Source organism: Podarcis raffonei, chromosome 4 (assembly GCF_027172205.1).
Source record: "Podarcis raffonei isolate rPodRaf1 chromosome 4, rPodRaf1.pri, whole genome shotgun sequence".
In the NCBI taxonomy this organism is placed as follows: Eukaryota; Metazoa; Chordata; class Lepidosauria; order Squamata; family Lacertidae; genus Podarcis; species Podarcis raffonei.
The window spans coordinates 67136671-67153141 of record NC_070605.1 but is presented as its reverse complement, the minus strand read 5'-3'; the positions used below and the strand labels follow the sequence as shown (position 1 = coordinate 67153141).

Genomic DNA, 16471 nt, shown 5'->3' with positions numbered 1-16471 from the left:
ATTGGAGCAAAATATTTCAAACAAATATGTCTAGTGTTAAATAGCAATGCATAGTAAACAGTACTCTTGAGTAATTTCTTTATATTGAAATGCTTTGGAAAATGTGTTGTTCAGTAGCTTATTATTTCACTGTTTGACAAGCCATTTCTGTTGACAGGCTCTGTGGCTAAGAACTTCTTCACAAAATCTAAGCTGCCAATCCCTGAGCTTTCGCACATATGGTAAGTACTGTTTTGTAATTCAGATTAATTTTATTGTGTGTGAGAGAAACTACTGTGGCTGAAAGTTCTTCATACTTCTTACAATTTATCTCTAAAGAAATCACAGTAATTGCTCCCATCAAAATCACTTTGAGGTCCAGGCACAGCAGGGTGTATGTTGATCTTTATTTTATGCTTGTTATCTTTGTAGAGATACTGTCCCTTCTCAGCAGGACTGGAGAGATTTGAACAGCAATGCACACTAGAAGAATATCTTAAAGAACATAATTAGCACAATAATTCAACAGATATTTTTGTGAAATGGATTCAGATAAACATACATTCAGAATAGTTAAGATAACATCATAAGCTTCAGTTCTAGCTGTGCTTATCAGTTGAAACCTAATTAATACCTAACTTATCTAAAAAGTACTGCTGCATAATTCATCAACACTTTACTAATGAGGCCTTACCCTGTTGTTTTTTTAAAGAAATCTATCTAGCTGACATTGCATATGGCCCATTGCAACTTCAGTTTTATATGAATCCTATTAAATTTCTAAACTTGTAAGGAGGAGCATTGGCATATATATATATATATAGAGAGAGAGAGAGAGAGAGATTAAAATATTCAGAAAAGGAATGTATTAAAGAAAAATTACAATGGTTTAATGAAATAAATTTTAAAGAAAAACATCTTAAATGTCAAAATAAAACAAATCTATAACTCAAAAGCAGCGTTCCCCACAATTATATATATTGTGCATGCAAACAAAGATTTTTATTTCAATAATGCACTCAGCTATCTTATTCACAGGGAGCTAAGTGATGTAGACTGTGACGGAGCACTGACGTTACCAGAGTTTTGTGCCGCCTTTCACCTTGTTGTTGCTCGGAAAAATGGTTATCTTTTGCCGGACACCTTGCCAGAGACTCTGCTGCCTGACTGTTTTCAAGCAGGTGAAGCTTTAGTATTTGTGGGGTTTTTTTTAAAAAAAAATATCTGTGGATTAAAATGGCATTTTAACCAATGTCTATTTTGAGGTACAATTCTGGGAAAAGATGGGCTCTAAATTGCATCTAAATGACAGAGCTGAAGGAACCAGCTTAGCAGAATTAACACCAGCATAAAAGATGTGCTTGGCTTGACTAACACATTGATGATATGCATTGATGATTGTGCACTAAACCATGGTTTAGTGCTATGTGTATGAACATAGCACTCATCTCACTCCTCCTCTTACACTACAAGGAGGATATCTTCACCAGAATTAATTTCTTTCTTTCTTTCTTTAAAATAAAATTTTTATTAAAACTTTTTCATAATGTAATAAGAGAAAAGAAACTATTCTAAACACAAACAAAACCAGAGACAGAGAAGATAAAACGCAGAGTCCTCTCTTGAAGGTAGCTCTTAACCCTTGTCTCACACAGAAAGTGGTGGACCCTCCCAGCTCTCACCCTGGGAAGTCTTCCCTTCCCTGCCTCTCACTCAGAGTCCTTAACACAAACTATCTACCACCTTCACATGTGTGTAACCCTTGGACTCCAGTTACGGCCCAGAGCAGCAGATACTAATGGAAAACTAAAGGGGGGGGGGAGAAAGAGAAGAAAGTTATTTTCAGTTTCCAATATTTCTGGCATTACATAGAAACCAGATTTCCCAGTCAATTTCAAAACTAATCAGTGAGTTATGAAATGGCACTGTTTAAACATCCAGAGTTTGTTCTAAGAACACAGTCCTTTATTTGCACATAACAACAAACCAGGAACCCTAGAATATGAAACTAACTTTAGTGGAGTTGTCCCCCCAGCAGCACATAGTGGGGTGAAGAAATCTGTAGCCCTCCAAAAGTTGTTGGACTCCAACTCCCATCAGCCCCAGCAAGCGTGACCAGTGGGTATTAGGAGTTGGAGCTCAGAAACATCCAGAGGGCCACAGGTCCCCCAGTGGCCCCAAATAAAAATCAATAGTTTTTCCTCCATAAAAATGGCATGTCCATAGCCCTGGAATAGAATAAAAGAGCATTTTAAAATAAAAAGTACTTGTCAGATAATAGTACACAATATATTAAGGAAGAACATTAATACAGTTGTGCAGTTCACAGAAAATGTTCACAGTTCACATAAAGGTTAATGCAAGGACTTATTTGTTTTTCTATCTTTTCGATTTAGCTCCTCTTCAGCCTAAAAGTGACCGTGTCTTGAATTCTTATTCAGAATCATTGGCAGCAAGTCAACAAACAAGGGACTTCAGTAGGACTGAAGTAAGAAAAACTCACCTGCTGGTGTGTTTTTTAAAAACGCACCTCTGTTTTGCTTGTCACTTCTTTTAAATTTAATTTAACTTTAATTTTAAATTTTTAAAACAAACGGTTGAGAGAGAGAGAGAGAGACTTTGTATCCTGTATGAGACTGATTTAACCGTTGGATAATCAACACTCCATGCTTAGTTTACCTTTAGCAGGTTACTCTCTGTGCTCCTGGCTAGACCTTCTATGCATAATGGACTATAAGTGGTTATAGAGAAATGTGTAGTGTGGGCAACCTTTGGTGCTCTGGATGTTGCTGAACTACAACTACCATCAGCCAAAGGAAGCATATTTGATGACCAGAGATGAGGGCCAAAGGTTCCCCACATCTGGGATCAGCTGTAGAATGTGTTGAGTGATAGTACAGATAACAAGGAGAAACCCAGAAAGACAAGGTCAGCGCCAGACTTTGGACAGCCAGTAGTATGGAGCTGCCAATGAGCCCCCAATATTCACACAGGCAATGCCCAACCTGGTTGAGCTTCAGTATGAGGGTGGAGCTTCAATTCTAGTATGAGGCCATGTTTCAATTCTTTATACCACCTATATATGGTCTGCCCATACATAATTTTATTCTTACTCTAGAAACAATTTCTCACTATAAGCTACAATAAATACGAGACTGGGAAACTTTGGTTGCCTGGCTTCAGCAATAGATTTGTTGTTAAAAGTTTCTTTCAAAACTGAACAAGAATTATTCAATTGTCACTGCTATATAACTGTTTGTGAAAGCTTCTAGTCTTAGAATTTATACTGATGTGCTTTTTCACACTACAGAGGATGATCTATGCTTCTCTCTCTCATTTATTTTATCCCTCAATTTTAAAAATAACCAGCTTGAAACTGTTCGTGAAGATCCAAGCAACTCGGAACCATTGATTCTCTTTGAGGCAACTTCCACTGACCCAGTTGGTGACCATTTCTTTATATTTATTGCATTAGTCGCTGTGTAGAATTGCATTTATTTATTTATTAATTAAATTTATAAACAGCCCTTCATCCAAAGATCCACAGAGTAATTTACAGCATAAAAGTACAAAATGAAAACACAAAAGATATAGCACACCCAAAACAAACGAACAAACAGAAAAAACCAGTAACCTCCCTCAGTTTTGATTTTACTTATATACCCTTTTGTATCCTTGCTGAAAAATTATTACTGCATGTGCATTTAAAAAAGATGACTGTGAAATAGTAGGAGAAAGAGAGGTTACTTCATTGGATAATTTCCTGGCAAATACAATGCTGGAACTATAACCTGTTAACAAATTGCATTTGGACAATTCTCATACAATAGGACCTGTTCACATGACCCTGAAAAATGATTGAAATATGAGATGAACCAACAGGCTGATTGTGATTGCAATGCAGTCATCATATGATTGTTGGGTTACAAGCATAAGTTTCAGGTTTTCACTGTGGACAGAACTCTTGCTGCAATGTACTGTGTTAGATGTAGTAAAAGAAGAGAACAAGACTTTGGCTGCAATATGGAACACAGTTTCTTGTAAATAAGTCACTGAACACAATGGAGCTTACTACTGAATAATTGTATGTAGAATTGCCGTTTATATCACATTTGTGAAGCAATTCCTTTGCTGTTTCACTTCCTTTCAAATTCAGCCCACCAGCTTGCTTTGTGACGCATAGTTTAGCTTCAAAACTAGATTATATAATATAGGAAATTAAATTTGTCCTGATTGTACTCTTCTTCTAAGGTCTTCTCCTGAGGTCTCTCCAGACCTACAGGTTTCTGTCAGCCTGTAACCTCTAAAATGATTTGCAGGTTGCCCTTCTCTATTTCTTTTTCTTTTTTAAATTACAAGCTTACTTTTCCTCTCTTTTATAAGGAGACTTCACTTGAAGAGATGTCTGATAAAGTTGCCCTGACACAGGACACAGTTAATGATGACAAACAAGGTACAATAGCAAACTGCTGTCTTTTAATTAATTAGGTTTCAGCTGAAAATGGATAATTTATACAGTTCTTCTTGGTTAAGAAAATGAAATGAAACTGGGCATCTTTGGCAAGGCATGTGGCTCCTGTCAATGAGGGCTCCCCCCCCCAGCCCCGTCCTCTTACCTACTGAAAAAGCTCAGTGCTTGTATTTCGTAATCAAGATTGATGCTTCTGCATAACTGCCTCAGACAGTATTGATTTCTCACACAACCATCTGTGGAACAACATTATAGTAATGTTATAAGAACTAAGGCTAAGCTCTGGTAAGGTTATGCATGATATATGTACTATTCTTATCCATTTAGCTACTAAATGTTTTTCCTAAGCTTCTGCATACTTTATCCTGGGCTTCCAATGGTTTACATCTCAACTAAAAACTCATAAGGGTAGTTTACTGTTGGGAAGTCTATGCAGGAAACAACAAACATTATTGAAGTTAAATGTATCTTGAAGCTTATCTATATTATGTAACTTCAGCGTTGGTCTTAGATAGCCCTGATAACTCTCTGTGTGAGCTGAATTCTTCTTAGCGTGTGACAAGGACATTTATAGGGACATATAAGAGTTAGAAGTGGTAACTGGAATAACCTTTTTTCCTCTGTGGAATAATTAATAACAAGTAACATTCCGGTTTTTGTTTTTACTAAGGTCTGAAAGTTAGTGCTTCTTCCCAGACAATACAGAAGGAAGTCAAAGCATCTCAGCACTTGGCTGTCAAAACAGGTATGGAAAAATTCCTATATAACACAGAAGCAGGTTTGTTTTAATGTGGAATCTCTAAGTTTACTTACATTGGTGCTTGCTTCAGCATAAAATATATTTATTATTGGGTTATTAGCTATCGGCAGTATAAAGAAAATGGCTTCAAGGGTTTCCAGTATATATAAAGTATTGACCAGAATCTTGTGCATACATAGCTGTCTGCCTATTATAACTAATTGGCTCTACCTTGGAATATTTTTCCTCTTCACTGTGTGAAGTATTAGAGAAGCTTTTGTAAGACTTGTGTATTTGTTGGTCTAGTGAATGAAGGAAGAAAAATGAAAAGAAGCTTATTCCTTGTTACATTTAAACTTCAATCTTATGCATAATCATTAGAATTTAATAGCACTTGTTTTTTCTCACATTGTTAGAAAAAGATATACTTTATTTTGATCTCTCTATAAAAGCTATCTTATTAACATTTTTAAAACTGTTTCAAAAAAGAAATAATCCAAAACACACCTAGCAAAATTGGGTCGCTGAGACCTGCTGCTGAAGTTCTGTCTCCTACATAAGAGGATTGTCATTAATGAATTAATAACTATCCAATCTTCCTTATGCAAAAAGTCCTGAACTTACACATGAGCTAAAGTGATGAGCCACTTAGTAAAATTTACTTATCTTCCTGAACTTTATTGACTGTCACTTTCGTTTAGTATAATACTGCCTCCTTATAGTTCATATAAACATACAGAAAAATGTACCACTTGAAAGGAGATGTATATGTCTGAATGGTCCTGCATGTTAAAACCAAACCACTCTATATATGAAAAGTTAGTATCTCAGGAAGAAATAGTATATCTTAGGTATCTTCCTGTTCTGTAAGTTTTCTATGTTCTTTGTTTTTCGAACAATCAATAGATCATTGCTTGTCATGGCCAATTGAACCATCTTTGAGTTCTCCTCCCATGGCTGCAATTTTATGTGGTTATACAATGAAAACTTGTAACAGGTACAGCAGTATAATAATGTATAGAATATAGCTGCACAGGCCAATTTGTATATTATTGCTATAGCATGAGAGGTTCACATGTCATACTGCTAATGGCCCAGTGCAGATAAAAAAATCTTAGTTCAATAAATGATGGTTTTATTGGGCCAGGAACAAGCTGTCCATTCAGAGTGGCTGGGAAAACCCAGTCAGATGGGTGGCAAACAAACAAACAAACAGGTTTTCTGTCCAGTAAGTGGTATATACATTTTGCTAAATAAATAGAGTATAGTTTCTCATTATGTCTGAACCAGGGAACCTAAGGTTACTGACTTCCAAACAAGTCAGGTTAGCAAGCCAACTTTTTACCATGGCTTAGTAACTTGGCTTGTTTGGAAGTCAGTAACCAGAGGTTTCCAGTTTGGATGAACCAAAAACTTCCCTGCTTGTTTCTTAGCTCACATGTGGGAGCACAAAGCTTGCTCATATCTCATCTTAATACACTGAGAGATGATTGTTCAAATGGAGTCTGCTTGTTCAGACCTCAGAATACAGTCAAGGATTTTTTTAAAATGTGAAATGCCTTATATCCAAGTGCTCAGTAGTGCTGTTAGGCACCACATGTTTACAGTGATCCATCTTGAAGCATCACTGATAATTAGGGGAATCTGACTTCCTGAAAATATTCCTAACAAGTGATCCTTTGTTACAGTTGCTCAGGAATCCAACACACTTAAAGCAAGACCAAGATCCAGGTAAGCAAAGGCAAGAACAAAGAATAACTCATTTCTTTCTGTGTGCACCTGTTCTTGCCTGCTACCTTCTACAGGTTCGCAGTCTATGCATCCAGGTGTGAAAATAACTTGATGATTTCCCCTCCCCCCTTGCAAAGAAAAAAACCCATCATTATATAAAAAATGGAGGCTTGCTTGCTATGAATCATTAACCAGTTAGCAATTCTTGGCAGGGTAAAAGTAAGAACTACAAGTGATAGCTAGTGCATTTGTATGCTTAATCGCATAATATATATAAACTATTCGCATATGATGGGAGAGTGAACTAAAATTGAAGAGATTGATTTCTTAATCGTGCAGAGCAAAATAATGGAAATTCCTGTTAGAAAACGTTCAGGAAATCCATCTGAATCCCTTGGCAGTGAAAAAGACAGCTACAGGTAGGGGAATTTATCTAGATGAAGTGAAATGATTTGAATTGAGTGAAGTAGATGTAAATATAATTGGTTGGGTAAAGGCTCACAATGATGCCTAAATCTAACTCAGATTTAGGCATGCCTAAAACAGAAGTTTAAGCATGTGTAACTCTGCACTGTTTAAGAATCCTCATGAAAATTCATAATGATCTTAGTGTTTTGTTTCCATTTTTAATGAAACGGTAACAAACATCAACTATATTCTAGTCAGCACTGAAAACAGTTATTGGCTTAGATCCAAAGACCTATGTGTAGAGTTCTGCACATCCCCAAGACTTCCCTGTGCCTCATTTGCAACCACTCAGTTGCTAAGAAAGTTGCCCAAGGTGCATGTGGATGAGAGTTCGTTGTTGTGCTCAGGTTCTGCTTGCAGTGGTTGGCCACTACGAGGACCTTTTGCAGGAGTAGATAGAACTTTGGCCTAATCCAACAGGCTGTTGCGTTCTTAACTGTGATGATTTCTGTTATTTGCCTGAATGGAGGATACTTGTGTGTGGGTAGGGGTAGTGTAGAAACCTTTGATACTTGCAGAGCTTCAGTGTAGCCTATCAGGCTTGTGCAGAGCTTATCAGAGGCCTGGGACAAGAGTCTTGTTGGAATAAAGTTATAATTTTATTGCCCTTTTAAAATGTGCTTGGGGGGGTTATTTTGATTATGTATTTTGTGTTTATATATTGTGATTTTATCTTGTGAACTGCCCTGAGACCTGTGTGTAGGGCGGTATACAAATTTAATAAATAATAAACTCCAACAAAACCCCCAGTCTGTCCCTAATTTTTTTGCTTTGGCCTCCGAGGCCCAGGGCAAGGGTACCCAGCTGCTCCCCCGCCCCCTTGCATGGGCCTGTTGTACAAAGGTAAGAGTCACAACAGTTGCTCCTCACTTTTTGCGTCTGGCCCAGCCTAGGATTAAGGCCCCAGAAGTTTGTTCATGAGGGAATGTGGCCCTTAGGTTAAAAACAAAAAAGTCTAGCTCTGCAGCATTCCATGCCTTGGTCTTGCAATGTAATATATACAACTAAGGAGTTTTCAAAAACTACCCATCTCTAAAAGCCACAGTTTTTAGAATGTCAGTTATACGTAAGACTCCTTACTATAAAGAATTGCACACACTATATGTGTTGTGTACACTTGCCTGTATCGTATTCAAAATCCTTCAGTATGTAATCCCTGGAATGATCTGTTTCCGATGTTTTATGTACACATTTCCATCCATATATAGGTTTACCATATATTATCCTTAAATAAAGTGCATTTAAGTGTGATTTCTGCCGATGATAGCTAAAGGCGAGGAGCCAAGTCATCAGATAACTATGAGGCGCTTATCCTAGTTCTACCCAAAGAACATCCTGGCACAGTACTATGACTTGTGTGTGTTTGAAGGAGGTGTTACAATCCTCATACGGTAGAGAAGTTTCACATGGTAGGTAATTACATCCTTTCCACTGACACCACAATAATGCTTAATACGAATCAGAATTCTGCCTGTATGACACACACAGTTCACATTAAATATTATTGCGGAGTGGACTCAAGCTGGCTCCACCATGTGGCTGTAAAGCACCGTCCCTAAACATAAAGTCAGGGGGTATGTCATATTTAATGAATACATTCTTCCAGTGTCTGTTTTTTACAACCTTTGCAGTAGGCATAAAAACCCCAGTAGCTTTCCCCTTTTAATCTTGTCTTTTTTTTAACCAAGATCTTATTCAAGCACATCTATAGAAGATGCAATGAAAAAGGGGGGAGAACCACCAACCCCCCCACCAAGGCCACAGAAATCACATTCCAGAGCATCCTCCTTAGATCTCAATAGGATGTTCCAGCAAAACACACAAGGTAAAGTTTCGCAACCCTTTATATATGGCCTCTGCTGGTTAATGGTTGTTAATACTGTAATAGGCTTTAAAGGCAACTGTAGTAGTTACATGCCAAACAATTTCCCAGTTATTTGCACAGGCACTTACAGCTGCTTCTTCATTTCTTGATGTTGCAACATCAGATGACAATTTGAATATTCAATGGGTCGGCACAGATAGAACTTCCTTTTCACTCACTGTCAGTGCGAGTTGAAAGTGCCACTCAACTGAGTTGCTGGACTTACTCTTCTTCCGGGAGTCATGAGGAAATGTGTCCTGCCCAGCCGTGTTCCAGGGGATCTTCCAAACAACCAAGGCTGTTGTGGGCATAGACAGCAGCAACAGGCAACCCAAAGTCCAATTCCAGGCAATCAGAGGTTCCAACAAGGGCTCAGGCAAGAGGCAAGTCGAGGGGCATTCCAAGGTGCAGGTAAGCCAAGGCCAAGGATCAGATACAAGACCCAGGGCTAGTAGCAAGATGTTGGTCCAGCAGCAGATCAGCAGCCCCCTAGAATCTTCTACAGAGAATCCTTCTCCTAAGGAGGAGTCCTAAGTCACAGCTTACAAGGAGTCCTCTTCTGCACTCAAGCATTCTACTTGGTCTGCCTCTTGAGGTGCCATCATTCCCAGGATTTCAGGGATGGTTCTGTCTCTGCTTCAGAAGCTGAGCTTCCTTTCTGGGGGGTGGTATGCCTGCCGGTCTCACCCAAAGGCCCCCTTTTTCTTCCTTGACTGTTGTTGTGAGCCATTCCTGAGCTTCTGTGGGCTCTAAATCACCCTAAGACAGATTCTTCTCAGGTGAGGAGTCATCTGTCGGGGATGGATGTATAAAAGTTTATAAAAGTTATAAACTGCTTGATTGTAAAAACCCTCAAAGCAGTTCACAAAAAATGGGAAATGAAGCCATGTACTTGCACTGGTGAACCAGTCTTTAGCCCTTCATGTTTACTGGTTGAACAGTGCATTCCTGTATATAACCTTGCTCTGAAATGTCCAGTGCTTCCAGAGAACTTCTAGTAAACAGACAAGTTTGTCAAATTTCCTCCTCCTGGATTATATGCAGCATGCTAGCCAAATATTATGGCCTGACTGGTGTTTGATACACCCCAGGTTTTTGCATATATTTATCAGATAATTGATAGGCTGCAATACTATATATGACAGTTGTGCAATGCCACATATGGCTTAAGAAAACGCAACTGCATGTTAGCACAGTTTAAAGCTCATGAGTAAGAGGGACTTTGGTTCAAAACTAATAGGATAGTTTTTTGTTAAAAATAAAGCAAATTCTGTAGCTTATGGACCAAGTTTAATGTATTACTACTCAGCTATTTTCATATTCTTCTTGGAAAACAGCACATGGCACCTGCTTGGGTTTTTTAAATTAAACATTTTTTCAAATGACTGTCAAACTTCAGGTGAAGCCAAAGCTGCCATTTTAGATGCCTGGCAAAACTGTCATCATTTATGTCTTTAAGCTTGCTCTCACCTCAGCAGTGCCATCCTTTTGCAAAGTTGCTGGTGACTTTGGCTAGGAAAAAGATCTGTGCCTCCATCGTATGGAGATTTTGTCGATTTGTAATCATCTGAGAAACCAATCATACAATTTTTGTTTCGGAGGGGTTCTTTTTCATTGTTTGCTTACTATCCATTGATGGAGATTTATTTATTAATTTATTAAATGTATGTTTCTTCTTATACATACATACAAATATTGCCTAAGGGATAACTCAGCCAGTAGAGCATGAGACTCTCAGGGTTGTGGGTTTGAGCCCCATGTTGGGTGAAGGATTCCTTCGTTGCAGGGGGTTGGACTAAATGATCCAAAAGGTTTGGTGTGTGTATTTATATGTTTGCATATATAATTTTATAGATGCACACACATCCAACTATCTTTGGTAATAGTGGAGACCGCAGCACTGTGATATGTTTTCATTATGATGCAGTGACCCAAAAAAGCATCTCTCAACAATTCATCATGCTGCCTTCTGTGTCTCTGCTTTGCATACTGAACATTTCTGGTTCCAGGACTTCTTCCACCTGGCCAGCTTTGTACTGCTCCTTCTGCTACAGACTGTGCAAATGGCTGCTTAATTCCTTAACAGAAGAGCTGGTGTGTGCCAGCAATTTGCCTCATGCTGCATTTCCTATGCTGTGTTCCTTTTAATCATGCTGTGTTTAATAGTCTGATCAGTACATTAAATTAAGAAAGGTGGCAACTCAGACTAGTCTTTCAAGTTTTATATGGCTGGATAAAAACCAACAAAGCCCACCCACAGAACACTTAAGGTATTACTTAAATTTAAGATACTGGTACAATCTTCTGCCGGCTATGCATGCTTAGTATAATTTAAGTCTTCATCAAACTGTGATGAAGCCACATAAATTAAATGGGTTATGTAAAATATAAGCAGAATCAGAGCATTTAGATCCTATACACATTGCCATGTAGTCTTCTGTCATATAGCTCTGCATTTAGGGTTGTATTATTCAGAAAGCCCACAAATGCATGTGAAATAGGAACTGAGTAGGCATCTGGGGTTTTTCCTTAGCCTTCTATAAATACAGGGAAAAGTCATACAACGCTTCCACCTGTAAATCATGAATTCCCATTCATGTTAAATGTACTATTCTATTCAAGTTGCTTTATGACAGCAGGCTGTGGATGAAAGGGCACCTTTCCCCCCTGAAAAACTTGTACAAGTCCTGAATAAATGAGTAGAGCTGTACACTCCTGCTTCAGAATCTGGAGCTAGGTAATTAATTTTTAACACAGTCACAAGCTATGTATTTGGAGCTGGATGTTTGAAGAAAATAGTAAAGCAGAACTTTAAACAGTAGAATACAGGAACTTACTTATAGATTGGCACTGATGAAAGAGAAACAAAACATTTTGCCTTACCAGTTTTTTTTCCAATCAGAAGGGGTAATTCAAAATTGAAAGGGTACCTCAGTGATAATCTTGGCATACTGGAATTTTAACAAAGATCGTGTCCTTTCAAATTGACCTGATTTAAACAAGTATTAAGGAGTTTGTAATTGCACGTACTAGAAGTGTAGATTAAATAATGAACACCAGGATCCAAGGTTGTTGCAGGAAGTTTCCATGCAGATATTGGGGTTTAATATTCATCTAATAGCCCCTTTCCTAGCAGAGCCCCTGAGGGAGTGACACGTTGAATGCTTCTTGGTCCATGGAGGAATATGCTCAAATGTGAGCCACCATTGAAAACAGGGCAGGGAAATGCAAGCTTTTTTAAAAAAACAACAACTAATAATTACCATATTTTTCCATGTATAAGACTAGGTTTTTCCCTTTAGAAAAAGGCAAAAATTAGGGAGCGTCTTATACATGGATACATCTCCTCCCATTTTCTTAATCTGAGTCACCCAAAATAGGGGCGTTTTATACATGGGGGCATCTTATAGACGGAAAATACAGTATGTAGCTTACATATCTTAGTACATCAGTTATACAATTGTCATCGTTAATCTTACACTCCACACACTTGACTTCCATACACATCCCTCAGTGGGGTCTTATTTAGTCCTTGTTAAGCTGCATCTCCTTAATTGCCACCCATCTTCTGCTTATTTTTAACTGCTGCTCATATATCTAACCCCACTTGGAAGTTTATCTGATTGTTATATTTCTTTAAATATTCGCAAAAGTATTCCCATGCTTCTTTTATATTGGACTCATCCTGATTTGTTATCTTTTCAGTCAACATTGCTAGCTCCACATATTCTATTAGCTTATTCTGCCAATCTATTTTTGTCCTTCCACTTCGGGGCATAAATTATTCTCACTGCTGTTATTGCATAAAGGAAAAGACTAAATACTTTCTTGGGTATTTCCCCCTCTACTATACTCAATAAGAACATCTCTGGTTTCTTGGGAAACGAGCCCCTTAACATCTTTTTTAATTCTGAGTATATCATCTCCCAGTACTCTTTGGCTTTCTTACAATGTCTCCCCGTACATTTCTGAGCACAATTCAAAGTCTTGGTGCTGACCTTTAAAGCCCTAAACAGTCGCGGCCCCCATCATTCAGCCCGGACATTGAGGCCCAGCGCTGAGGGCCTTCTGGCGGTTCCCTCACTGCGAGAAGCGAAGTTACAGGGAACCAGGCAGAGGGCCTTCTCGGTAGTGGCACTCGCTCTGTGGAATGCCTCCCACCAGATGTTGAGAAATAAACAACTATCTGACGTTTAGAAGAACATCTGAAGGCAGCCCTGTTTAGGGAAGTTTTAAATGACTGATGTTTTAATGTATTTTTAATCTTTTGTTGGGTATAAATAATAAATTATTATTACTATTATTATTATTATTATATTTGAACAATGGTAGCTCCAGCAGTTATGCTGGCATTTTCTTAGGGCATTCTAAGGCCACACAGTATCCCAGTCTCACAGTATCCTCTCCCCAGGCTGCAGTGGTGAGGGAAGCCTCTTATCAGTGCGCCCTGTACCTCCCTGCTGCCAGGGGAAGAAGCCAAGAGATGGAGATTCCTTGGCTCTCTGGCTCTCTCTTTCCTTCTCCAGCAAGCCAGCCTTTCTCCTCTCAGGGCTATTGAAGCCCATGAGCTCCAAGAGCTCTTCATTAGGCCTTGGTGATAACAGCGGCTCCCTGTCATGGGCTGTGCTAACTGAGTTGCCCTGTAGAGTTGCATTGGGAACTTCTTAAAGGTGCAATCATGTCCCTTTAAGGGAATCCCCTGGAGATCTTCACAGCCCGAAATGCAAAAAATAATAATTTTAAAAAACAGACTCAATTTCTGGGTTGTTGTTGAATATCTATTTTCCACAACCTTGATATGAAGGCCATGGGGTTTAGATTATATTGGCAGGATGTGCTGTGATGTGCTCTCTTCTCTCTGTGTGTAGTGCTGAACTGAATTGTTTCTAAGTGTGTGCATTTATGTAAGATCAAAGGAAGATCTTAACTTGTTTATAGAAATTATGAATCAGTACTTTCTAGCACCAGCTGCAGGTGTGTTGCGCCATTGCTCTTTCCATTTTTGACCCTTCTCCCCCTCCTGTTCTTTATATAAAGCACTTTGGACTTAAGATGATTATATACTGCACTGTGGAATTTTTATTGCTAAGTACACTTAGACTACAGAGCCCTAAAGTTACATAAAAATGTAGCAAGCATTTCCAGAAATTTAGCATGCTTCAAGATGTCCACCTACTTCCATGGCACTTCTCATAGAAACAGAAATGTCTGTTATGCTTATTACATCTTTTTTGTGGAACTTAAGCCGCTGGATTACATACCCGTCTTTGATATCCACATGGAAGTGGCCCCAGTGAGCATAAATAAGCAAGATTTCTAATACAGTAGTTTCTCCATAAAACAAAATATACAATCTGCATTGTTTGGGATGTATTTTCATTTGCATAAAAATTGAAAGCCATAGTCTCTGTTCTGAATATTTTTAGAGTTTGACTTTCAGATTTTATTCAGTTGAGAATGAGTTCAGTTCCTAAATGCATGCACACATGCCATTACTGTCTCTAACAAGCAGAACCCAACAGTGACAAATCTAGCATGCCACTATACTTGCCTGTCTACTACATATATATTATAATATATAGAAATTCATTCACATGCATGTGCATATTTTCTTTCTTTCTCTCTGAGACACGCACACACACACACACACACACACATTGCTCTCCTGCTTTGGAAGAGATTTTTGCTGATGCTCTGTTCTAAGAACTCTGGATTGTGCCTGGGAATAGTGCTAACATAAGCATACTACTTTCAAACAGGTCAGAGATATTCTGAAACAGCAGGATTTTATGAATATTTCATGAATAGCTTAAGTTAGAATTTTAGGATTAAAAAAAAGCAGGAAACTGGGTCAAACATGCCTGGTCTGAGCATTTTGCTTGCCTAGAATGCTGAATGCCCAGATACAGCAAATTTTTCCTAAGCTGAACAAGATGTAGCGCATATATATATATATATATATATATATATCCTGTTGTGAGAGAAACAACTTAATGTTCTGAAATGAACTGCTTTCTGTACCTTTGGCAGTGCTGAAAAGTTACTGCACATGAAACCCTTGCTTGGAAGAAGCCCCAGTTTATTATTTCCTTTTAATACAATTTGCTATTTCTCCTTGGGGATTTACCTGACCCCACAGATGGCAGTGTTAAGGGTCAGGACATGAACACACAATAAATATTTGCAATGGCTTTACAGCAAGTTTAATAAAAGGACAGCAAATGAAGACTTTTTGTAATCCTGTTGTGGTTAAAAATGAAGTTTTCAGTAGAAATTGATTTCAAGATATAAAGAAAAACTATGGCTTATTGGCAACACATAGTTCAAAGTAACTAGTTTCTCATTTAGGTGCTGCTAAATGCATTTCAGAGCACCTTCACTGAAAGAATGCAGGACTGATTATGAAACCTGTTTTTAGATTGCAACATGATGGATTCATTTGTGATGTTGCTTCACTTTCAGTCTATATATGCACACTGGGAAGATCTGGGGAACTTCCTGACCTATATACCTATATACATTTTATGAACACAGACTTAACACACACTCGTGATTACTCCCATCAGTCCCAGCAACTGTGGGCTAATGGCCAGGGTTGATGGGAGTTGTAGTTCAGCAACATCTGGAGGACCAAATGTTCCTCTACACATGGGCTTTGTGAATTCCAGCACAGGAATGTCTGTTTTGCAACAAATAATCTTGTGTCACCTAAAGACTAACACATATCATTATTACTTACATTTCCATGGACTCAAGTCTGCTCTGGAAACTCTGTGTAAGAGATGTGTGATACATCCTTTGACTTTTTGTCTAGCTGTAAGGATAACATGACATGACTGCAATATATACCCAGGTTTCATATGCTGTAGCCTCCAACTTTTCCAGGACTAGAACCCAGTTTTATTATTTTAATCAAATATTCTGCTACTCCACTCTTAATGCAACCTAGAAGAACTTGGGGATTGGCTAATTCAAGATTGGCAGGGTTTCTATGTTGCTGTTTAAAGAGTTACCTTTCACCTCCAGCTATGTGCACAATATACGCTGGATTTTTTTTCTTAGCATACCCATTTCTTCCCAGTCATCAGCCAAATACAGGTATAACCCACAACTATATGTATAACCAATGTATACCCAATACAATTTTGTTTCTGCGATAAAGAGGAGACCATAGTGATGCTGCTTCCCCTACTGAGCTCTTTTGACAATCTCAACGGCT

At 38.4% G+C, this 16471-nt stretch overlaps 1 protein-coding gene across 2 annotated transcripts in view; it reads left to right on the top strand.

Annotated features, from left to right (window-relative positions):
• REPS2 (RALBP1 associated Eps domain containing 2) overlaps window positions 1–16471 on the top strand; it is an 82172-nt gene that overhangs the window by 31047 nt on the left and 34654 nt on the right. For both annotated transcript variants that reach the window (XM_053387142.1, XM_053387141.1), the window contains exons 7-14: window positions 158–221; window positions 1018–1160; window positions 2376–2467; window positions 3349–3420; window positions 4363–4432; window positions 5121–5195; window positions 6878–6920; window positions 9077–9213. In XM_053387142.1, coding sequence (XP_053243117.1) covers window positions 158–221; window positions 1018–1160; window positions 2376–2467; window positions 3349–3420; window positions 4363–4432; window positions 5121–5195; window positions 6878–6920; window positions 9077–9213 — 696 coding nt within the window. The remainder of the gene's footprint in view (window positions 1–157; window positions 222–1017; window positions 1161–2375; window positions 2468–3348; window positions 3421–4362; window positions 4433–5120; window positions 5196–6877; window positions 6921–9076; window positions 9214–16471) is intronic.